This window comes from Tyto alba, unplaced genomic scaffold (genome assembly GCF_018691265.1).
Source record: "Tyto alba isolate M040663 unplaced genomic scaffold, T.alba_DEE_v4.0 Super-Scaffold_39, whole genome shotgun sequence".
NCBI lineage: Eukaryota > Metazoa > Chordata > Aves > Strigiformes > Tytonidae > Tyto > Tyto alba.
In genome coordinates this window covers 3,684,687-3,710,519 of record NW_024881314.1, presented here as the reverse complement: position 1 = coordinate 3,710,519, position 25,833 = coordinate 3,684,687, and the positions used below count along the sequence as shown (strand labels likewise).

General features: G+C 36.7%; 1 protein-coding gene across 2 annotated transcripts in view; it reads right to left on the bottom strand.

Moving 5' to 3' along the window:
- The window catches only part of PRKCA (protein kinase C alpha), a 160,822-nt gene that overhangs the window by 20,735 nt on the left and 114,254 nt on the right, over positions 1-25,833 (bottom strand). Inside the window, exons 9-14 of one of the 2 annotated variants that reach the window (XM_042802418.1) lie at positions 19,539-19,568; positions 6,609-6,752; positions 5,684-5,857; positions 2,687-2,778; positions 1,027-1,089; positions 356-494 (exon numbers count right to left, since the gene is read on the bottom strand). In XM_042802418.1, coding sequence (XP_042658352.1) covers positions 356-494; positions 1,027-1,089; positions 2,687-2,778; positions 5,684-5,857; positions 6,609-6,752; positions 19,539-19,568 — 642 coding nt within the window. The remainder of the gene's footprint in view (positions 1-355; positions 495-1,026; positions 1,090-2,686; positions 2,779-5,683; positions 5,858-6,608; positions 6,753-19,538; positions 19,569-25,833) is intronic. The other variant, XM_042802419.1, reaches the window with a different exon arrangement.

The window sequence follows — 25,833 nt, the reverse complement described above, 5'->3', positions numbered from 1 at the left end:
TGACTTCACAATTTGAAGCACAAAGCTTAGTATAACAACATTTCAAGGCTACAAATTTAAAACCACAAGGTGGTGATACAGATTTTTTAGTCTTTTGCTAGTATGAACAAAATCTGAAGCACTGATCTCATAAAAAGTTAGGTTTTTAATCAACTAGATAGTTTTTTAGAATAGTGAAGTCGTATTGATAATATTGTATTAATACACAAAGTTATTCAATATACCTGCGGTATTATAAATGGTACCATCCACAGAGTATCCAGAGTTACAGCTATCAAAACTTGGTGGTGTGAATTTGTGTAGTGACAATTTTCATTTCAGAGACTAAAAGGTTCTTGAAATGGTAAATATTTACCTCTGGTGCAATGTAGTCTGGAGTGCCACAGAAGGTCCTGGTTGTTACTCCATCTAACATATGTTCTTTGCACATTCCAAAATCAGCAATTTTAATGTGTCCTTCAGAATCCAACATCACATTATCTAATTTCAGATCTCTATGAAGAATCACAGTAATTTAATGTTAATGTTTAGGATCAACTAGGGCCAACTTATCTACTTCTGAGTCTAGGTGAGGACTATGTGCAGCTATCTGGGGGGCAGAGGGGACAGGGCTGCACGTGCATGGCAGTCTACAGTCTGAGTGGAGCTGGGCACCTCATTGCAGCTACGTAAGAACGACCATAAGCCCTAAAACTGGACAATTAATGAAGAGATAGCTGTGTATGACCATGAGCACACTCACACTTCTGAATGTGCAGAACTGTTAAACATCTCGCAGGAATGCACAAGATAACATTTTGCATTTTCAAGAGTTTTCAGTTGAGTTGGGCAGAGCACAGGTGTCAGAAAAGCTCAGGTAAAGCAGTGGCTTTGGTTTCCAGAGCACCAGCACCAACACAACAAAAAGAACACTACAGTGATAGCTTTTTATAAAATGTTTTAGAAGTGCACTGGAACATTAAAGAAACTGATCATTTTGGCATCTTAAAAATAGTTCAGAAATTACTCATGTCAGATTATACTCACCTATAAATAATCCCTCTGTTATGGAGAAAGAATAACCCAACTGAGATCTCAGCTGCATAGAACCTGTATGAAAAAAAACAACAAAGTTCTTACTGCCTCATGATTTCCTTCTGACAAAGTATTTTGGAAATGCATTATGGTAAAGAATGATAGTGTAATAGCATATAAAGTATAGAATATATACTGTGTATATTAGAGTATAAAAATATATATTACAGGCAGATGACATAAAAGACACCTTCAATTTGATTTTAACAGATATGTTTCGACTACTTGATGATAAAATAATACAGAATTAAAAAAAAAATAAAAAAAGAAAATGTCTCCCTAGACCACAAAAAATGGTGCAGCTGGAGCACAGAGCACAGCATTTTACTGCACTGATCTGACAGTCTGCAAAGGTCATGATCAATGCTGAATTCAGGAGGCAGCCCAATTTACATTGCAATTCATATGGCATGAAATAATTTGCAGAAATAGTATTCCTTTATACTGTTAATGGATTAATTACATAAAGCTAATTAAAATGATTACCATCTAAAATGTAATTGCCGAATGTAGTTAAAGGATATATAATATCGATGGATGTTTGAAGCAAGTTGCTGTGGAACTGTGCAAATTATATGCAAGAGGATTTTTTAAAGATTAGATTAATTTTTAGGCTAGCATAAGGGAAATGAAAGCTCAGCTCCAAAACACTTGATCAGAGGTGTTTGTGAACACAAGTGCTGGAAGATGCTCCACAGGCGTAAGCTGTCATAAAGCACCCTAGTTTGCAACGGGTGTTGGCAAGTTACATTAGCTGGGAGTCAAGGATGATCTGACACCATCTAGTTTTTATTCAGCGAGTTGCTGAAATTTTGTTCCATATCTCAAATACTTATATTTAGAAGGCCTCTCATTTAAACAAGCCCTGATTATTTAAATTGAAATGAGAAATTATTTTAGCTGAATTCTTAAAACAGTTTGTCACACTTGATTTTAAAGTTTCATTGGTAAATGATTTATGAAACACTAATAAATGATGATGAGATATTATAAGCATGACTAAAATGGGACTGATGGATCTATTCACATTTGGATATGCTACAGATCATTATCAGTTGCTCACTGATATGCAAGATGTACAATTACCTAAAACGGATCATGTATATAAACAACTTCTAATAGTTTATTAACTCCTCACAAATAAAACTTTTATTAAAAAAGTAGGATCACATAAATTTTGTAAGCTATACATTGAATTTATCTTGTATAAACCATAATTTATGTTGTAATGCTGAGTCTATTTAAATTGCCTTTCCATATAACATTAATTCAGACTGAAATCAACTCACCTTTTTTTTTATATTTGCTTTTAAAACAACACCAGAATACTAAGTAACATCTTTAATTTCCTGTTGCCTTGTTTAAATTATTGTAACTTTTAAAGTAGGCATTGCATGTCTTTGTTCCTGCTGTATTTTTGAATAAAAAGGCCTTTGCTCTATGTGTGCAAACAACATTTTTATGTTAAACTTCAGCTTTTGGGCCTTAAAAAACACAATCAGAAAAGGCCAGCGTAGACTTCATACTGAATCTGGGAAGAAGAAACCTAATCCTCTTACAGTGTAAAATTAAGACGATGACATAATTTAAATATATAAACATGAACACTCACACTGCTTGTGGCTCCTTAAATTTTCCTACTTGCTGAATGTGATACATGAGGTCACCACCATTCACATACTCCATAACAAAATACAGACGGTCCTAGGATAAAGTATTAAAGGTGCACATAAATACATTAGGGAAAAAAATAGATATGCATTGATCAGCAAAAAATCATTAATATGTTATTATAAAGCTTTTAAGATTATTAGGACTGGTTGTATATTCTGACAAAATTGATAGATCAGGAAATGGAAGCAGAATGTTTTGTAAAACCTGCAAGAGTAGATGACTTATGAGATCTGTCTATATTTGGCAATTTTAGTGACACACTTTTATATATTATTTGTCTACAATTGTTCCCATAATTATTCACATATAGTTCGGTCTGACAAATTTGGCTTTCTAAAAATAAATGTAAAAAAAAAAAAAAAAAATTAAAGATGGTGGAAAATTCTTGCTTTGAGACCATTTATCATCTTTCCTATTTAGTTTTTCTTTGGAAGATGGGAGATGTTAAAAAATGTATTTTTTTGACTATTAAAAAGAGGCAAGAAGAAAACTAATTGTAGGGTTTACAAAAGTATGTGGAACCATTACAAGTGACACTAAATTAACTTCTTGTAGGCACATATTTCAGTGAGAGAAAGATGGCAATAAGGTATTTTGGAGGGAGATTTTTCTTGCAGAATGAGAAATTTTTACAGGCCATATCCAGATATCTCAAATCAAACATGACCATAACATATCTGAGTGCACTTAAGTAGCATTTTCCCACCCAGTGACCCTCAGAGAGTAAGTGATAAATCAGTAGGTCTGTCTCCCAGTTTTCATAGGACTAAAACTGAGGTTGTTCAAGTGATTTCAGCAAGAATACATTGTATACAGTCTACAAGAATCTTTGATTCCATGTGGATGATTTTGATGATCTAACATTAAAAATTCTGTTGGACAACGTTATGTCAAGCTTAATATCTTCAGTAAGATAACATGATCCAGACATCATATAAAATGCATTAATAGTCTTCCTCTCAATTATGGAAGACATATTTTTGGCTTTCTCTGATTTTCCTTCAGATATTTTGGACAGAATCACTATCCTGAAGTATTTGTAGAAAAGTTCTGATCTAATAGTCTGATGGGAGAGATGCATTTACTAAAATGCTGTAGTTCAATCTCTTTCCTTCAGCACTGATTGAAAGTCTCCAATCATCCAGTAACTAAGATGTCAGAACATTAATGTACATTTTAAAACTGCAATTTCCTAAGCTGGGTCCAACACAGAAGCCATGAGCAAAATGTTTAGGTGGACAGATTGGATTTATAAAAGTTAGATTTTTGTATGAATTGTCTTATTGTAAAATCCATGGCAACAGAAGCCTGCATCTAAAAGCTCTAACCAAAAATTATAAATTTTTCCTACAGTCACACTGTTTATGCCTTTTCTCCTCTTTCATATACAATTTCTCATTTTTGTAGCTAATACTAATCCTCCATAATATTTCACAGCACCAATTGCAAGCTACTAAACACTTAGGAAAACATGAAGTAAATTAGGCAAAGGTCTTAATGATTTATCTAGGCCTTTATGTAGCTCCATTGGTCTTGTACATGATAAAACAAAAAAATGTACCGTAAATACTAAAACCCCTAACTTCTTTCCTACATTCTCCTTAACCAGAAAACACCAGACATTTGTACTTTTAAGATTTGACATTTAAAACAGAGTTGCTGAAAAGAAACATAAGAGTAAACAAAGAGTTTTTTCATTTACTGACGACACTAAGATTTCTGTCTACTAATGAAGTTATCTAAAAAATTAAAGGGAGATAGAAGTCTGTTTCTCACTAGGACCTCTCTTATCTTATTACAACAATCTTTATATTATAAGTAGAGGCAGAAAGAATATTTTAGAAAGCAAGAATTACCAAGTGCAATAGTTCACAGATTTATGTTTTATTGTGATTAATTATGTCTGCAAATCTGTTCCATTCTGGCCATTTTCTGCTCAGAGATTTGTAGACATTAAACAGGGTTTGAAAATTCCTTTAACAACACAGACAATTATGCTATGAAATGGCGACAGGATGATGTGGCTTGTTTGTGTTATATGACAGTGCTATTACTGCCTGTGGTTGGTTTGTTTGTTTTTAGATTAAAACCCATCAACAATGTAAGAGGTAAAAGATATGGAATAGTCAACTGAAAAAACAACATATGTTCTTTCATCACCCCATTGACAACCCAGCCCTCGGGCACTAGTTCAAGGCCGTTGTCATAAGATGGCTACAAAGTGAGACAAGAAGAGCTTTGATTTCTTGTGAAAAAAAGACCTCTACTCAGCTTGGAACATTTGGAACCAGGTCACCAGTGTCAGGGTGTGTTCATGCCCACTCTGAAAACCAAAAGCACATTGAGTGTCAGCTCTCTACCATGTGGCTTTCCACATCATCCAACAGAGTGGTATGGTGTCACTGGATGGTCAGATCCATCCTGCATCTGTTTCTGGGAAATGTTTTGCAGTGTGATGGTGATGGGGAAATGTCCACATATTTATAAGGAAGGAAGAAAAAAATAACCCAGTGCTTTCCTCTGTGCCAAGGGTGCCAGAAACTAAATTCATCAAAACTGATTCATGACTAATCACCTCACAACATAGTAACAGCCATTAAGAGTTTCCACGTACTGTCCTCAGATCCTTAAAAACATTTAGGAACCTTTGGGAATTGCGGCTTAAGGCTTTGATTTAGAAAAGCACACATTATGAAATCTATGAATTGTTACACAGGTCTCCTTGAATTACTGTATGAAGAAAAATCTTTCAACCTGTGTTTTATATTTAAAACACAAGAGGTAATTACATGTGGTATCTCTTTCTTCACCATCTTCTATGCACAGAAGCTGTGATATATAGGTTGGATGATAATAAATGTTATTGAACTGATAAAATCCATGATCATATAGTATGGAAACCATCAGGGTGGCAAGAAAGACAGAGCTCACGTACAACTGTTTGGAAACAAGAATGAAGCTGTGTCAGGAATGGTGGTTTATCTTGCAATGCCAGGACTCGTTTTTCAACCATTGTACATTCAACATCATCATCCTGAATCACCACATCTTTTTTCAGTATTTTGACTGCATAGAGTTCCTCTGTCCCCTTCCTGTCTGCCAACATCACCTGCACAAGAGAAACAACAGGGTGAAAAGCTTCCCACCTGCCAAGGAGGGATTGTGACTCATATGCCCGAAGATTTGTATAGATGGCAATCCAGCTTTTCCTTTTATTGCTATAGAGTAACTTGATCAAAACTCCAAAATTATCATCATTGCTCACCCACTGCAATGAGCTGTACCAGTCATTTCAGACAAAGCCTGTGCCAAAACCCTCTGGTTAATCGCAGGCACATTGCCAAAGCGCTGAGAAAATGTTAAGTCCCAGGGGACTTCTTCAGCAAAGGGCACTTTATCACTTAAGTGGTTGTTCAAACAGACAGAATAATAGCAGTCCTTTCTTTTGACTAACAGATTTCAAATATATATACTATTGCTGGTTTTTCCCCAATATTCAGCCTTACCAACGTTGGTGACTTCCAGAACTGGCAGAGTGACCTAGGTAGTAAAGCCAGAAAAATAGACTTAATTTCCTTGAAACTGCCAAGAAGTGAGGATCTAAAAGTCAGCAACTGTTTTTTATGTCCTGCTCAACAGTCTGAGGTGTTTTCTTATTTTTATTTTTTCAAGAAAACTGCCAATCATGACTGAAGCCTGTTAGTCCTTAGGGAATCACCCTATTCCATCCTAAGAAATCCTCCCTCAAAAACGTACATCCTCTGAATTTTGCTTCTTAGAAAACTATTAATTCATACTTCCTCAAGGAAAAAAAAAAAAGAAAAAAGAACACAAGTGGAGTAGTTATCAGGAATTCATACCTTCCCAAAGCTCCCCTTTCCAAGAACCATGAGAAAGTTGAAATCTGTCAGCTTCACCCTGTCCAGATTGTTGGATGGCACACTTGAGTTCTTGTCTTCTGTTGAAGTAATGACTTTGTTACCAGCTGGCCCAAGTTTGGCTTTCTGAAGAACATATACACACATACACACACAAAAATAGGAAAGTAAGAGTAGCCCGTTTTCTTGGCAGAATGGATCACTGGGTGAAGGTCAGAATCGGAGATGACCATATCTGAGGTGGCATTCCCAGGAGAAAGGCTGCATAACAAAATTTGCACAGACATAACTTTGAAGACTCATTCCAACAATACTTTTGACATTACTGAGTAAATTAAAGTGGAACCTGCGTTCATGTATAACCAGATAAAAGCAGATATACTTATCTGGTTAGAAGAGCAAAACCAAAGCAAAAACCATAGCCAAAGAAAAAAAATCACCTATTTTCATGCCAAAAGCAGGCTTATCTGGCATTTTTGTTTTGAAATACAAAAACTGCTTTTCAAAAATATCATGCTATAATCTATTAGAGTATTTTAGGACATAAACAGTCTCTTCAACACATTCTCTTTTAAAATGTAATTCATAAAGTCACCGCATAACAAAAGTTAGGAAATCTTTGACATGCATTAAGAAAAATAACCTACATTAAAAAAAAACCCACAACACATGAAAATTAATGCAGATGAACATGGCCACTTTCAAACTAGCAATACAATCAACTTTGATTTTCAATCAAGTGTTGATATGGAAAAGGGAGGAAGGGAAATATTACATACAAAGGCTCTGCCTTGGCAAGACAGTCTGTTTTGCAGAATGTTGCAACAGTCTCAATATTTCATATGAAACACCACATAATTGCTCAAGTAAGTTCATTTCAAATCTCCCAGTTAATAAAAGAGAAAAAAATAAGACTCACCAAAAGATAGCGCAGGCTATAACATAATATCACTCTTTTTCTCAAAATAATCCCATATACCAGCAGAAGCAAAGCCAAGAAGGTTTAATAATACTTTGGCATATAAGTGCTTTCCCCTCAACTATCTAGTGTGTTGGTCAGGTAAATAACCTCTAATATGGTTAATTTACTTTGTGCCATTGACACATGCTTGACACTTAAGGATAAATATTCTTCTCACTGCACATCAAAAGGACAGTATTTGCATATTATTATTATTGTTTTACAGGTAAAGAAAATTATAGAGATTAAAGTTTATTCAAAGTCACACAATAAATTACCTTAAAAGCCTGGCCTGGCGTATACCTTTGGCAGACTCACTGGAAACTGGAAGATACAAATGTTTCCCTCTCCAGACAAGTTTAAAACCATAAAATTGAAACGGATGACTTGATTCATAGACTCCAGCCCTCTACTACTGCAGGAAGTAATGTCAAGTAATCCTCTGCTTAAAATAACCACGTGTCATTTGAAAAGCGTATGCAGATTGGATGACTGTTCCTGCTACTTTATAAATGCAGAAAGTCTTATACCCTGCCACAGGGATATGAATTTTGAAAGTTTTGATCTCTTTTTTTTTTTTTAAAAAAAAAAAAAAAAATCTCCAATACAGTTTAAAATATGGAACTTCTTTCACCACTACTATTATTTGCTTGGACAAAAGCAGCACTTGGAGATGCTAATCAGTATCATGCTGTGCAAACACTTAGGAAGAGCCAGTCCTGGGCATCAGCCTAAGTCCCTGATTTTGCAAGGGATGGCCCCTCAGCAGATCCCGTTGTTGGGACAAATCCAGTCCCTGTAATGGAGCTCTATGGCAGGACAAAGCTCCTTTCAAGGCCACAATACAAGACTAAGCCATAAGCAAAACAAGTAAAAAAATAAAAAACCTAATATCCTTTATTTTTTCAAGATGAAGACATGGTTTAAAGGAGCAGCTTTGCTGGCCATGTCTTTGTAATGTTATTGCATATGGGATCTCAGATAAAAGGTCCTACTCTTCTGATACAAAAAGTAATTTCAATATCTGCCTTTTCACCAAGTAACGGAGATCCAAATCAGGCACTGAATGGAAAACACTAGTTTTATTTCTTATACTTTAAGCCCACTGAGTGGGTTGTTGGCAGCCTGATTGAAAAATGTATAATTTGAAACAACTAATCAAATTTTGTTCCATGGCAGTTTGTTTGGGTACCAACCTGCCGCGCAGGCAGGGAGTGCTCTCTGCAGTGCTGCAATCCCAGGCTCGGGGGGTGAAAAGCACTTTTTCCGAAAGAAAAGAGTGGCAGATCCATCAGCAGGCTCCTGTGCCTGCTGCTCAGCTGAAAGCACTGCGCTCGCTCAGATCGAACACATGCGAGATGAAATTGTCAGGATTTGAAGGTGGCATCTTAAAATAATATTAGAGAACCAAGCCAAGGCCTCTCTGCACCCTTGCAAGAAAATGCTTACATTCAGTGAGCAACAGAGACATGCTCCCCTTCCATTTTTGAATCTTTTTTAGATTAGGTGTCACTCTCAATTTGGTAATTTCTGTTTTTCACATGGTAGATTTTTAAGAACACGGGGAGCCTCCCGTTTGGTCAGGGGGGTTCCGCGTCCCTTGCCCCAGGAGCTGACTGGCCTGTACCCCGCGGTGACCGGGAGCGGGCAGGCCTGGCTGAGCCACCCCGGTGCATTCGCCCAGACACTGCTAAGTGCAGGCAGAGAATGCTGCTGCAAACCCTGTGTCGGAAAAGGGAGGAACACGGTGTCTCCAAAATGCTGGAGAACGACCAGGCTGAGCCAAGTGGAATGGCCTAATGACCTTACCTTATTAAATGACCACAACCTTACCAAAGGTCCGTACTTCCCTTCAGCTAGGCCACTGACCATTTGTTCATGAGCACGCCAAAAAAAGTTTTTCACATTTAGCATGTGAATTCTGCTTATGGCTTTTTGGCCTATGGACCTAGTGAAAATACAGTAGGAATTTCAACACTGGCAAACATGTACTGGGAAGAAAAAAAAAAAAGGAAACAATAATAATCCAAAGCAAAACACTTCACAGATGATCCATTAAGAGCTTCCCAAAATACTACTGCAACATGTTTCAATTATGACTTAGCCTCAGGCATATCATTTTGTCATTGTCTTAGTACTATCTAAAAAAAGTTCCAGAGCTACTGGAACAAAATTAAGCTATAGGCATGGAAATAAAACTCGATAAACACGGTCAAGACATTACAGATTCTACCTGTGCCTCCAAGTTTTTGATGGGACAGTAAGACAACTTTATGAAATAAACTCTGAAAGATCTAGTACTTATTACCTGTCTTTGAGAATTAGCTGCTGTGCATGTTCCACATCATTCCGTTCATTCTGAAGTACAAACCTAAACCAAAACAAGTCTTACAAGCTTCATGGAAGCTTTTACACTCAACAGAAACATTACAACTCATCACTAATAATTGATGTAGATGGATCAAAGGAAAGCCTTTAACCTTGCCCTTTTATTACAGAACCTAACCCAGAATATGGGGCAAGATAAAAGTATTTCAGAAACTCAACTAATGATTTCTGGTTATGACTAAAAGATTAGGAAAATGTCATCAAGTATCAAAATTGCTTTACATTAAACTACAGAAAATCTACAAAGTGAACCAATATTGTGTCTCATTGAAAACAGTGGGTGAAGATACAGGGAAACCAGCATTTGCTTATAAGATTTAGTAAAGATTTGGAGAAACACATTCAAAACATGCTGGGCTCAGTGTGCATGTGGAGAAGACCTCATCCGCTCATATGCTGTGGCCATTTCCGCAGGGTTTCCAGAATCTGAGTGGGCTTTCATCTCGCCCTCTAGTTGAATATTTAGCTGGCTGAGCCTACTGGAGTTGTTTAATGCTGTTATATACAATGCGATGACTTGCAAAATTTCTTCACACACAGCAATGTGAATTTCTTGCTATGACCCACACGGGAAATAACTTGCTCAACAGATATTTTTCTAGAAAAACACTTTTCCTCAGCTTTCTGAATACTTCAACATGCGGGACATTATTTTTTCACATAGAGAACAATTTATATCTTTCAGATACTTCAGATAGGGAACTACAAACTAAAACTACTGTTAAAATACAGTCAAGGAGAGGAGCACAATAAAAAGAAATCTACTAGAGAAAACATTACATTACTGATGTATTTTAATTTGCATAAATGAAATGTAAAGCATACACCATTACTTTCACTGTCACCTCTGCATCCAGGATTGCCCATGACAAATAGCTCTACTGTTTATTAGAAGGGAAGAGAATATGTTGGAGGCTTATGCTCTGTTAAGGCCAACTTAAGCACTAAAAATAGGACAGATACTGGAAGAAATGATTTCCACAGCTCCTGGGAATGCTGTTTCAACAACAGGACTAACCACAGGGGAATACAGAGACCCAGGGTGCTCTTGGATAGAGAAACGGTGTGTAAGGAGAGCAATTTGTGATGTAGCACTTTACACACACAGACCTGAAGAGCTGGGCATTGGACCCGAGACATACACAGGTCAAGGAGCCCAGATGTGATACGACAGACAGATGTCTTGTTCCCTAAAGTTGACACTGTTAAATGGTGTCCAGATCTTTCTGGATCTTGCACAGACCCATCATTTTCTCTTCAAGCTCTGGCCTTATAAACACACCAAGAAATGTATTTTGTCATGTATTTATCTAAACAAACTCAGTTTCATGAAGAGGAGCAGGTTTTCTTACAGCTGGATATAGCTAGAAAAAATAAACAATAAGGAAAACACATGGACCAGACAGAGGTGGATCTGAAAGGAGGAAGAGCTAACCAGAATCACAGCCTGATGGTTGCTCTCTTAGAGGAAAGCACATTTCATTAAAGGCAATTCTAAATAGATTTACTTAAAAAGTTCCATATTATTTTGGGACCTACTCATCCTTACAGCATTACAAATATCACAGTTCAAACCATTTTACTGATTTTATACATTATGATTTGGTTTTGGGGGGTTTGTGTTTTTTTTGTTTGTTTGTTTGTTTTTTTACAATAGCAGAAATGCCTTAGATTGCTTTCAAGTGACCACAAACTCTTTTAGGATGAAGAATTACTTTTATTCAGATTAGTCTAGTGTAGGGTCCAATGACTGGTAATACTTGTAAATCTTCTTTTACAAGCTGTAGAGGCAAAGCACAAAAATGGATACTCTAATTTCTGTATATCCACAACTAGCTACAACATATGTCAGCATGTTCTCATAAGGTCAAGAACAGGAAACAGTTTAGCATGCTCTCACTGAGCTCTACCATGAGTTTTGTATCTGATACACCTTGAATATTGCAGAGAGAAAATGCCAAATGCCATGCAACCAACATACTCTTCCAGATTCCTGGAGTAAGAATAGTTTTGCAACTAGAGAAGGGACATAAATACAAATGACTCGTAAAAGTTCACTGGATAACAGCAGTGATATTTTGCATCTTCCTATCCTGACTAAAGTTGAAAATAGCGGAGACCTATTTGAAACCACTTTTTTTTTTTTTTTTTTTTTTTATGGATATTATAACTCACTGCAGTTGAAGATGGTATTCCAGACCCTGGATTAATTTTCAATTTACATTCAGACTGCTGGGTTTAATATCTTTGATAAAAACACAATATTGTTACAATGAAGCCAGCTTGCACCAAACAAACCAGGAAAACAGTACATTAAAGATAAATTAGTCTGCAGTAGTAGCAGAAGAGTTAATCTTAATAGAAAACAAGACATGCAAATCATCTTACTTCCTCTGGTTTGGACGCACCTTATCTCGGCCAGTTCTTTTACCCTGAAACCACAGGTAAGACATACTTTATATATTCAGTCCAAATGCACTTCTTCACAGAGTGTTACAGAAGTTATAGTGTGTTATACTGGAGAGTCTCTTGGAATTTGGTATGTGCTTTTTGGAAAAGATATCTCAGGTTTTGCAGTAAAAATGTATTAAATTATTTTTTTATCTAAGTGTAACAATTGGTCTTTTAATTAGGTATGAAAAAAAAAAAAAGTCTTCTCCAAGCCCTAATAGGGAGTTTGAAGCAAAGAAAAAAGGAAGTAATTTAGGGAATAGTAATCCATTATTGCACTACATTTTCAATTGCAGTACGTTTGGAGTCTTTTCAAAGCATTCTTTGTGATTTTTTAATGTGAAGACAATCTAATAGAACAAAACAATATATCTGAATACTGGGTCTTCTGTCCTCTGGTTATTGTGTATAGTTCAGAAACTTAAGAATTACAGAGCAAAACGACTGAATCAATCATTTTTCCCATTAGCCAACCAATAAATAAAATTTGTGAAGAATGAAAAAAAAAAAATCTCCATAATTCACATTCCTACACTTAATTCCTCCTCTTTAGGGCAACGAGCTATGTATCATTATGTCAGTGTTTTAACACATTGTATTGCTCACCTTCATTAGATCTCTTCTGCTGTTTGCAACGTTCAGCTCATAAGCTCGCCTTTGTTCCCACATAAAAAATGAACAGCAGGTTCCAAAACTGCCCAAATTTGTGGCCACACCCCACCACCCCCCACGCACAGCTTCAGAAGGGAGGAGCCCACATCATTTCCCATGAAAAAACATTCAAGCCAACAAAAGGCCTTGCAACACGCAGCTCACTAGAGGATGTATTTCTTGGTTGTCAAGGCAACTTGCTCTTAGCAAGGTCACAGAGGCCCAGTGGGGAGATCTATTGGTAACAAATTTTCAACAGGAGAAAGTGATAAAAGAAAAAATATTTAACAACAACTCTGAATTCTCATCACGTGCAGAGGTATATACAGATACAGCACACGCAACTTCTGTTTGGAAACAGCACCCTCAATGCCATATTTCATCCATTGCTTACTGGCTCCACTGACACCTACTGGGAAAAGGAACTGAGAACGTCATTCCCTCGAGACTCACAGCTCTGCTTTGCACTGCACACCAGCAGCCTCTGTCCTCCTCTACGGCAGATTCCACCTAGCACCAACTGCTTTGCCCATGCAGTCACATTCAGCCGTAAACAGCAAATGGCTGATGTGACAAGAGAGCAGCACTGGTTTCAGTCTCCATTGAAAAAAAATCACAGTTTTGATAGCATGAGGGTCAGCAGTCTAAGGACTGACTGAGCAGGCTTGCTTCAGGCTTTATCTCGGGACCCAAGACTTTCTTGAGATCCATGGAACAGGACTGTCCTCTTGCCAGGATTCAATCCCTCTGTGAAACTCTAACAAAATCTCTGCTTCTCACACTGCCACAAGCTTTCACCAGTTCTTTGTTAAATCCCAACATGGTCTACAAATGTCACTGGGTGATGGAACAAGCTGTCTCACGCTAGCCTACCTTGCCTCCTATATTTCTGATCCTAATTCCTAAGTTAACCCAAAGCCCTAGCAGAGCTGCAGGTAACATTCTGGATCACTTAAAGAAAAGGCACAGCGGGTGATGAGAAGTGAGGAAAGGAACAGTCTTAATAATTACATTCCAGTTTCACTATTAGAGTCCAGGAGGCGTTGGCTGCAAGGGTGAAATTAATGCTCAGTTATGTCTGTCACCACCTGGATGCTACACATGAAGCATCAGAGCAGCTCAGATCTCTGACAAACCATAGAAGAAGTCACTGACAGAGCTGGCAAAACTCATACACAGGACATAAAAAGGAGAAATTGAAATAATTTATCTGACTCTCAAGGAAGGACAAAGAGCCCTACTGAGGTTTCCAGTCATGCAAACTCAGTGGGGATTTTGATCAACAGGTTGAGCTATTAGCAAGCCTTTAATAAAGTAAATAAATCCAATAAATTTCAAGTCAAAATCTTGAGGAAAAAACCTCCCATTCACTGAAACATTCTCCATCATTGTGGCAGCTTGGTTTTTACATTATTGAATTTCCAATTCCGTATAATTATAGATGCTATGAAGGGCTATCAATTTCCTAGTTTATACAACTTAATTATCAGGATGCTGAGAATTTGAAATGAGAAGAGTCCTTTTCTATGCCCCAGGAAGACCTAATACTTCACCGGACTGAGTTTTAAGCTTAATACCATAACTTAATGCAAGCTTATAATTCATTAACGGAGAATGTTGTAGTCATGGAAACAACATAGAAAAGAGAAAGTTAGAGCCTAAGCTCTGGATGATTTAGCAGCCCAGCAGCTCAAACAGGAGAGGGGTGGCTCGGGTGTTACACCTTGGTCCAGCCCGAGCTCATGTTCTTGCTGTTGCAAGTCAACGCCTGGAAGGAACTTCCCTGGCCATTTACCTGTTTCCCTACAAAACTTGCTGAGCAATCTGAGGAGATGCTTTTGCACTAATTTTCCTGTGAAGTAGAACAAAAGACACAGCCTCTGGCTCCTGTGCTTTTTTCCTTGGCTTAACAAATGCTTATGAAGAAGGTGGCAACACATGGCTTTTTGCCCATCTTACTGTGCACTCTCACTGATTCTTACTTGTTCCTTTTGAGAATAAATAACTAATGAATGACATTACATAAATGTATTGCACTAATGAATGTATCCGCACATATTTATGCATATAGAAGGGCACACGCTTGGATTAGACTGCAGCAGACTGGAGATGCCTACAAAAGTCATTGCAATACAACAAGAGACACCCGTACCGGGGAGAAGCGCAGTACCACGGACATTATCAAGGATTCATGAGGTTTACTCAGATCATTTTTCAGCCATGTAGTCCTTGGTGAAATTACATTCTAGCAACACTTCTTTGCAGCAAGAACACTGAAAATATGCAAATAAGCAGAAAGCTGTTTATCTGCACTCATATTTATTTTTTTGTGACAGAGAAGTCACTATGGTGAACTACAATATAATTAATAAAAAATGCAATATATAAAATTGAAAATGCATTTTTACTTCAATAGGTAAAATAGTTATTGAAAAAACAGCTAGAAAAAAACCTTATCGTTCCCATTGCTAGTAAAAAGGCATGAAGGCAAACAGGATGTTTCATAAAAATATAAATGGGGAGGGTGATAAAACTCTACCTGGGAGTTAAATATGGACTATTTTATGTCTTTAGTTTACTTTTCCCCCCATTTCCTCTCCTCCTCCCCTTAAACTGGTGTCATATTTACCCTTTTGGTTAGTAAATGTATTTAAAGGATTTGCCTGAAAAAAAATGTTTGTGCCATATGTGAAAAAAGATTAAAAATGCCTTTTTGCTGAAAGTATGTCCAAGAACACAGGATACCCACTCCTGAAGCCCACCCATGTGCTGTACCGCTTTGCTCATCAGGTAGGTACAATGATATCAGAGTGTCCATGAATTAATTTAGGTTACAAATAATAGAAGATAAAGTAGTGTGCCCCACAAAGAATTCTGTATGATTAGTAAAACTTCGTTATTTTGCCTAATCCTACCACAAGCTGTGTGTTTAGAAGCCATGTCTCTTCTAACACCTTGCAGGTTCACAGAATTCATGAGATAATTCTACTTAGTGACTCAGAGATTTCCACGGAGGTCCATTTCTCTCACCTAGCATATAAAGCTGAGCATGACGGAGGCAGAAAGGCAGGTAATAACAGAATCATGAGGCACTTGAAGGTAGAGATGAACTGAGCAACATAAAGGTGAGCAGAGGCAACGCTTGCTTTTACAGCTGCAAATTATTAAATATTTTGATCAGAGGAAAAATTATCATCAGTTCCAATTAAAAATCTTGAATAAAGGGCTGTATGAAAAATGTTATACTGAATTTTATCAAAATAGTAGTTTAATTTAATGGGTTTGTATCTTTCTAAATATATACCTACAAACAATTTGCATTATTTCCTTCCTTTCAGGACTTTTGCTAAACAGCTGCTTGCTGTGGGAGCTATTTTGTGTTCTTTACTGACCCCGTGTGGTTTCTCACTCTGAGGAGAAGTTATTTTCTCAAGCTCAGCATTATGTTAAACGGATGTTTACTTAGGATAAAGGCAATCAGAGAATACTAAAGGACAATACAACAGTTTAATATATCATAGACCACCTCAACAGATATGTTTCTTTTGGGGTGTTTATAATCACATTTCCTATTAAATTTTTTTAAACTTTTTTTCTGTTGCTGTATAGAATTTAAAACTGTATGAAGTACTTGAATATGTGATTTCTGAAAAATCCCCAAATCTGCCAGGCACAAGATTAAGGTAACCGTATCCCCTAGAAAATGTAAACAATTAAGTCAAATGACTATGAAAGAAATAAATTTGAAAAGGGATATATCTACCATAAGAACAGGAGTTTCAGGGAGTATCAACCTGGACAACGGATGTCTGGCTGTGAGCAGTGAAATCTAGAGGGAAGAGTTTCCAGTTACCCATTTGGCACTGTCAACATGTTTAATCTGTTTAATAATTCTGTGGCCACCTGAGTCTACTTTGTTTTCTGCCTTTATTACCAAACACTCTATCCCCTGCAACAGAGCAGTGTCTAACTAGATGAAATGTAATTAAAGAGGCTGCCTAGGAATAATATTCAAGAATTCTTGCAGAAATATCCTGTGGTAATGGTAATAAAAGCCCCAAGCAACAAATATGATGCTAGAACAGCAAATTCTCAAGTGTCAAAAAAAAGAACTGCTTTTATATAAGCTCCTTCATTTTTTTAATTATGCAATTTTTCAATAATAAAACCCCCTAGATTATATAATTCATTTTTAAGCTTAAAACTTATTTCAGTATGGACAAAAAATAAAATTGCCTTCTAAAATAATATTTAAGGACAGCAGTTCTACCTGATCTGAGCACAAATCCCTGTGATCACAAAACACAGATGAAAAGTTGCAGACCAGGACTGATTTTAAAACCTTGGAATCCTGTATCCAAATCTTAACATGCGATGGAATTATTTGACACACACAAACACACACACACACAGATGAAGGTGTCTTCTGCATGTTGTTATGAAAATAATCTATTTAAATATACACTTTGCTGGCAGAACAAAACCAGTACAAATGCGTGATCCTTCCTAGATTCTGATAACTTCATAACCAAGCATTTATGCTGTTTGACCTTCCTCACAGCACTTTCAAATTTGCTATGATATTATACAGTAATTTTTGTACATTTTACTGTTTTCTAGCTCAGAAGTGTTACATTATCCTCAGGAACACAGCCTTCCTTCTTCATCTGCTCCTGCTGTTTCCTTTCAATTCCAATCTTGTAAACTTGGGAACATAACCTCCCCAGAGCCCCACATAAACTGATTACTTACAAAATGATTTCCAAAGACATGCTAACGTCAGTGGAGATTAGGTTGCAGAATGCAGCGTGCAGTGACGCTGCTGAGCTTAGGTCAGTGATGCTAAGTCACTGTCAGCAGCAAGCAGAGAACAGGCATTTGTAATAATTTAGAGAGAAAAGACAGACAAGAAACAAGGAAGCATTTTTTTTTTCCATTAAAAAAACGGAATTCTTGAGTCTCCACATCAGAAGAGAGTGCCAAATGTCTTTGTTGGAATTCATGATTATAATTCACAAGGACTAGGCATGAAGTTTGCCTACAGAGTAGCAGCTGTAGGAAATTGTTTAGCTCTTTTTTTAGGTGCACTCCTATGATGAAAAGACAAATTGACCAAGGACTTTTGTCAGTTTATATCACTGTACTTCAAGGTCTGGATTTTATAATGAAGTGACAACACAATGTTAGACATAACTTTGTATTTATCCCAGATGTATTTTTTCAGGGTAGTTTTTTGCTCTGGTTTAAAATACATTTAAGCAGAGAAACTTGTAACCTCCCTGCATTAAACAAGTTTCACCAATTAAACCAAAATGTGATTTTATTTTCAAATGAGAAGAGATGTGATGGATTGAGGAAGGGTAGTCCTCTTCTGTACAGGCTTTTCTGAGATAAAAATACCAGATAAAAAATCAAGGTTAATTAAATATAAGTCACTGATTACATGACAAATGATTACTGCATTAAATAATTGGCAACGACAAATGGTTTTATTCTTTGTTTTTCTGGTCCAGTTTTTAAAAAATTTGGTAAAATGATGCATTAATAATATAAACAACTCTTCAAAAATAAAATTTAATTTTTAAATTAAGTATTTTAAGCTTTGAGCTATAGCACATAAACTGCTCTAGGTCAACTTAAATTGTAAAAATACTACTGGAAGATGATAATGGCTTCAATTACCTTATAGTCTTAAAACAGTTTACAGCACAGGAGTGTCAAATTTCAATTTAAATTGTAACTTAACCAATGTATGAGACAGAAAATGTGATTTGTGTCAGTAATCTTTGACCCAATAAAGCAAGATAATTTGTTAGAGATACATGCAAACTAAAACCCCACACATGTATGTTCTCAATGCTGATATGTATCTTTTATGGCCATAATTCAGTGAGGTGGTGATTAGCGAAACAAGTAAAATGGGAAGTAAACAGGTGAAGTGGTCAGGTATCAGAGCATCTGTGCATATGGGCAATATCTGTTATGATATAGTATGCTCCAACTAGCATATATCAATATATGTAGTATATTATATCATAAAACATGCATGCTATAGTATGTAAATTTATCTTTTTAAATACACAGTGAATACGAGCATTATTTGATCAGTGAAAGTTATTTAAAGTTCCATGAGTGTCTTTCAAATTAAAGATGCACCATTTTCCATAAGAAGGTGGCATTCATTCAACTAATCCCTTCAAAAGGAAAGGCACACTGCATCTGCGGAGGTTTGATGACCCCTTTCTGTAAGCGAACTTCTAATCTGGCAAGTACTTTGTGACAAATTATGGAAGATTTATATTTCAATTTTTTTTTTATCCACTAGATGAGCATAATTGGGGAAAAAACAAGTGCATCCTTAAAATATGGTGAGAATGAAACTGAATTTGATAAACTTCAAACACTGGTAGGGAGGGTTGTGTGAAGAGAAAGATGTAGGAGAACACCAAGGAGAAAACTACCTTGAAGAAGCAGATAGTTACATGACAGTCCTGGAAGAGACAGGAAAGGGAGAAACACTGCTTCATTAGTAAAGGGCTGGCAAAGCAAAGCAACAACAATTAGTAGCAGAAATAAACAAATAAAGACACAGCAGCGAGAATACGGAAATGGACACATCTGTTATGCACAGAAAAATCACGAAAAAGAAATCGTGGTGTTAAATCACCCTAACAGCAAGGAGCACAGTACGGCATAGCACAGTGAAGTACAGGTCTTCACGCAACTGCTCTTCGAGGTGAACCTCAATCTTGTACATACATACGCTTCATGCATGAAAAATTCCTAATGGCATTAAAACACTGCAGTGCATAAAGCTAAATGTATGTATCCACGTGTACAGTCTGAGCTCTTAACAACTAATGAGCACTGTAGGGGGGTGACAGCACAAAAGGGGTTTTTTGCCTTGCTTTGAGACAAGCATTTAAACTTTATATAAGGGATAAAGAAATCTCTGCTACCAATATGGTTTTCTATGTACAATCTTCACTTTAAATCACAACACAGAGACTGAGAAAAGCCTTACAAAAATCACAAGCTGATATGAACTGAGACCAGAGATGTATGTCATCTGGTTAAGAAATTTCAAGTTCTCTACTTTCAGATATGGTGAATGGAGGGGAAACCTCCAGATAACTGCATATGGGAATTCCCCATGCCAAACTATAGTATAGAACAGATGGAGACATCTAACAGCATCTCTATAATGCTGTAAACTATTCTCTAATCATTAAATATGCACAGTTTAAAAATAGGAACGAGTGCCACAGCCAAAAAAAGAAGCTCTTCTTTTTATATCTCTGTATACATAGCAAGTGTGGATTGATGTGCCAGTGATATTTCAGCTGGTCATGATTTCAGTGTAGCTTAGTGTCTGTTTCCTGAAAAGTAAATTTAAAATTTAACCTTTCCTTTTACAATTTGAAGTGTCAGCAACATTATTTCTCTTTTCCACATTACCTTTGTTGAACTGCCTGAAGTTACAGTTATTGCTTCAAAATGGGAATGCGTACTGGTTAGACACAGATATGGTAGAGAGGGTCTTTTCTTTATTTACAAAAAAAAAAAAAAAAAAAAAAAAAAAGAGTACAGTAACTGCAGTGTAACAGCTCTGGGGCAAAAACATCGCCATCCTTCAAAGACTTAAAAGAAATGTCTCCTTCATAGCCCTTACAGGACTTCAGACAGAGACCAGAAGAATTCAACTCAGAATTGAAACTGCTCTAGGATCTCCTGGCCATTGATTAAAGGAAAGAAAGAAAGAAAGAAAGAAAATATCCTTTTGACCTAAACCTGTTGTAAATATCAGAAAAAATGCCAGATTAATGCAGAAAGTACTGTCCTTCTCCTTTCTAATAAAGCAGCCAGAAACTGCTCTAGAAAAGCTAAAACTAAAGGGAGTGTTAAATATCTAAGAAATGCAGTACCTGCAGTGAAGCAAACTGAAATGATGTACTGATGTTCAGAAAGGGAAGGATAAATAAAAGAGGTTTCTCTAGCGTTAGGCTACAACATGGAAACTCATCAGAAAGCCTTAATTGTGCCTTGAAATCTGCAGACATTTTCAAATACCGTCTAACACCAGCTGTACTGCCACAAAGAGAGGCCTGATGGCGTAAATAAATGGTAGCTTTGTATGCAGCAGTTACATACACAGACTGAGATAGGTTACTTGCTCATAAATTCACGTCTGCACAAGGATTAACACACAAGTTTGGTCAAACAAAATGCTGCCCTGAATACTGGAGGAATTTAGCAGCACATCAGATGCAGAAATATCTACAGCTCTTGAGTCACCAGAGAGGTTCTGGGTATTTATAACCAAACGTGATGGCCAAGCACCACATTGTCCCTGTTCTTATATTTAAAATGGTAAGGCATTTTAAAAGATATTTTCTTTAGGATCATAATAATAGTTATGTTTAGAAGCATGAGATGTCACCAAAATGCCACCACTGACTGTACACTTCCAATATCCAGATACAATATTTACCCTGTTCTGAACTCTGTTCACTCTCTCCTTATGTTTCAATCCTTTTTGCCTGCAGAAGGAAACTATAGGTCTAGGTTCTGCACAGCCTTCATCAGTGATTCCACTGGCACAAGGCAGCTGAAAAAGTAACTCATGTCATGACAATCTGGGAACTGTCAGAGCAACAGCACGGGGTGTCTGGCCCCACCAGCTCCCGTCCTTGGGAAACACCGCAAAGCTGGGTCACATCACTTCTTGGCAGCAAGAAGAGCCCATGAGGCAACTGGACAACAATAAATAAGAGCTGCTCCTGGATCAATCCCAGAAAGGGGAGGACTGGAAATACAGCATACAACCAGTATGGCCACTTTCCCTGGGTGCCCTGCCTGGCCTTCCTACTACACATGGGCTTATGGATCTGGCCCATAATATCAACTAATAAATGAAACTGGTACCTGCTTTTACTAACATCAACTAGTAATTATTTTGAAGAAAGGGGTACTTACTACAGTAATATCATCTTATTGCGGAGTTATTTTATTGCTATTTGCCTAACTACATGGAATGGTACAAAACTAACAGCCATGAAAAGCAGCTTGCACCTGGTATCTCAGCTAAAATCTCTAACACAAACCCAACACAAAGTCAGTGGCCACAGCGGTAGATGTGGCTGTATGTCCCCAAGGAAGCACCTCCCAAGGTCCACCAGAATGGTCCCACATGGGTCTTCGTGGGGGAGACAGTGCTCTGAGCTCTCTCTCACAAAGGCATGATTTTGTTCTACTGAAACCCCCCACAGAGAGCTGCACTAAAGGAAATAATTAGAAAAAAGAAAATGTCTGACATCTTAAGAGTATGTACCAGGAGGACCATTACATATCTTCCCCACAGATGCCTTAAAATGAAGATTATATGAGCAGTAACCTACTCTCTCGTAACAACTTGCTTGGATCACTTCAATTACCGAAGCTGGCTGTAGTGACTCAGATTGCTTCCATCACTTAATATACCTTGTACTTGGAAAATGTATCCACACGTGAGGATTATAGCTACTCTATTCTCTTTTTAATTAAAAAAAAATCATTGATATGGACCATAACAGCTGCTTTATTTTTAATAACATTTTCTGTGATGATGCGGGAAGAAGGGGACAGACAGAATAATTAACCAGCCTACTTTTGAACCAGTATTATTCTATTAATATTATTCTGAGGCGATATTTAAGTATTAAGTGTTTTACTAAGCAGCAAATTACAGGAAACAGGGCCTGACAAAACTGAAATAACTTCCTAAAATAGAAGTTCTGCAATTCGCACATTTCTTTTCCCCAAATAAAAAACCAGACCAATGCCCTAAATGGCAAAAACTTTACCGCTCAAATCATAAGCAGGTATGAAAAATACAACAAGGTTGCATTATGTCAATATTGTGCTTTTTATTCTGATTAGCAAAATACTGTAACAGGAAAATAAGTGTATAACAAATAGTAGATATTGCAGTTAAAAGACTTGATAGTTTGGGTCCATGGAGCCACCTGGGACTGTTGGGAGTTCCCATGGCAACCTCAGCGCGGACAATTATGGAGCAGCTACAATTATTCTGAATATGCCTGTTGAGAAGAGAGTTTCATTTTGAGATGGCCACAAATAATGTCATTCTGGAGAGAAAATTCACAACCAAACGTTAAAATCAAATGAAAAACAGTGACAGATTTTATCCTGCCTCCACTTCCTACAGGAGTATATTTTTATCTCTAAATATTAATAATGATGTATCATCTATAAATCACTGAAGACAGATTTGATCACACTGCTAAATGAGCAGATAATTGATTCATAAGTTTTAGTGATAGGTGAAACCCCAAAAATATGTAGATTGATTAAAATTACTTGTATAGAAAATACTGCATTGCACCTATGCATAATATACCTCAATTTCTATCTACTGGACAACTTTGTATAGATAACACATGGATAGTATATAAAAAGAAAACTCCTCGCAACAAAATCTAAAAATACTTTTAGTGAGGTTGCTGTGTGATTCCATTAATGAAACCACCGTCCTCCTTAACTCTTCCTTTTCCAAATTTGGTCCCATTTGTTAGATAGGATCTGTAACTACTGGGCACAAGTCAAGGTGTTAACTTTTCAACTGGCAGAATGGGCCATGAGGAAACTTTTTCTCACGATAAAGTTTTTACTGTTGAAATACAAATGTAAGTGAAGAGAATATTTGAATCTATTATTTATTTACTTACTTATAATTTCATATAACTATTTTATGGTATATTTACACTGAATAAATGACTTAAAGAATCTGTGCCAGAAGGTCCAGTAAGTAAAGCAGCATACCAGTGAGATTTGTGTGACTAATAGCCACATTTAAATAAGAAGTCTGGGTTATTATAGTGGAGCTAGAAGGATGTGATAGGATTGTGTAAAAAGTTTGAAATCAAGGAGAGCTTGAGGCCAAATCTTAAAGATGTCTGTTGAACTATAGATGCAGGCAGATATTTTTAAAATTTTCATTTATTTAAATGGGAGGTAGCTCCTAGGTGCTCTTGGACATTCTACTAAGCACACTTTTAACTTTAGTCAAAAGAGCAAAGTCAGTTTTAAGAATGCCTTGGACATTTTTTTTTTTTAAGACCAGAAACTGGTTTTGGAAATTTCACATCTATTGGTTCTCTGATCTTTCATAATCTGAAAATATTCTTATTCTTTCTTAATATTCAGCAATGTAATTATCATCCTGAAGTTTCTCTATTCTTGTATAGCTTATGTTTGTACATAGTCCTTTACTCTGAAGACCATTGTTATTCATTTTAAGTATTTGATATTAGTAATGCAATACATCTGTAGAAATTGTTGCAATTTTGTGCTCAAAAATAAATCAATGTAGCTTGGATATCAATCACACTGTCATATATTGAAAAGTAGACCAAGCATCATAAATGTAGACTTGATTAGCCAAGCACTCTGAAGTTACTCTGTTCTATAAACTGATAAATGAGAAGATAGCCCAGTATGACCTCTCGGTCTATCTAGATTCTTAATCTTCCTGACAAATACACTCCCCTAGTAAAATGGCAGTCAAGATCTGCAATCTTCTTCCTGTAAGGTTTCAAAGCTGACTTCAGAACAGTGGAAATATTTATTTAGATGATGTCATTAAATCACAAATAGCAGCATATTTCTCAGTGCTATCTCCTTGTTCCTTAGTATAGGGTACCTAAAATAAAGTGACTATGTAAGCCAAGATATAAATGATAAGAAAAGTAACGTAAAAGATGGTCAGAGTCAGCACCACTTATGTGCCATACCAGAATAGCTAATAAGCTAAATATCACCGTTCAGACATCTGTGCTGTTAATTTTTATAAGATATCACAGTAATCCCCCTTGAAACCAAGTAAGAACATTACTGGGAGGGTGCTGCTTCCCTCAGTTCCTTCTAACAGTGGTAAATTTGAGCAAGAGTAAGAGGTTGAACCTGAATCCTTTTACTATGCAATACTGCATTATACCAGCCTTGGTCTAGTTATAATTACAGGTTTTGTTCAGCCACTCATATTCCCATATATCACCACTAAGTTTTAAAACTGCTCATTATGCAACTCTGTAAATGATATTCCTGGAGACACTGTTCACTGAAAACCTATTCCCTCTTCTTGATTAATTCAGACCACTAAAATAGCATCAAACAGGCTACCTCTAGAACAGGGAAAGCCTCAAATATATGGTGCTGAAGCTGAACTAATTAGACTTTGAGACAGACTAATTATTTCTGAGGCAGAGCTGACCCTATGTGAAGCTGCCGTTTCTGGGACCCAGTCCAGTAGCTTTACATGATGCAACCTCTCAGGATTTCTACTCCACTTCACTGCAGGACACCGATAAGCCCTGACTGTACATTCTGCAACCAACATCTTTACAGTAGGATTAAGAAAAAAACCTAAGAGACTGTAAATTCAATATGCAAGCATACTGCATATAATAACTGACATTTTTAAATAGACAATTTTAGTGATGTGTCTTCGTGCTGCCTCTGTCCTGAGAAAAAACAGGTAGATTTCTATACCTGTATCACCAATATACACATCTCCACCCAATTCCAGCCTCTGTATACTGCACAGAGACATGTAAGGGGTGAAAAGAATTACTTCTGAAGCTATTCTTTCTAGGGAGGATAAAAAGTAAATATGATCTTGAATAGAAAATGACCTAGTGCAGCAAAATAAAATCACACTAGTCAGGTCACAACTGTAAAGAAAGGAAAATGGAATGG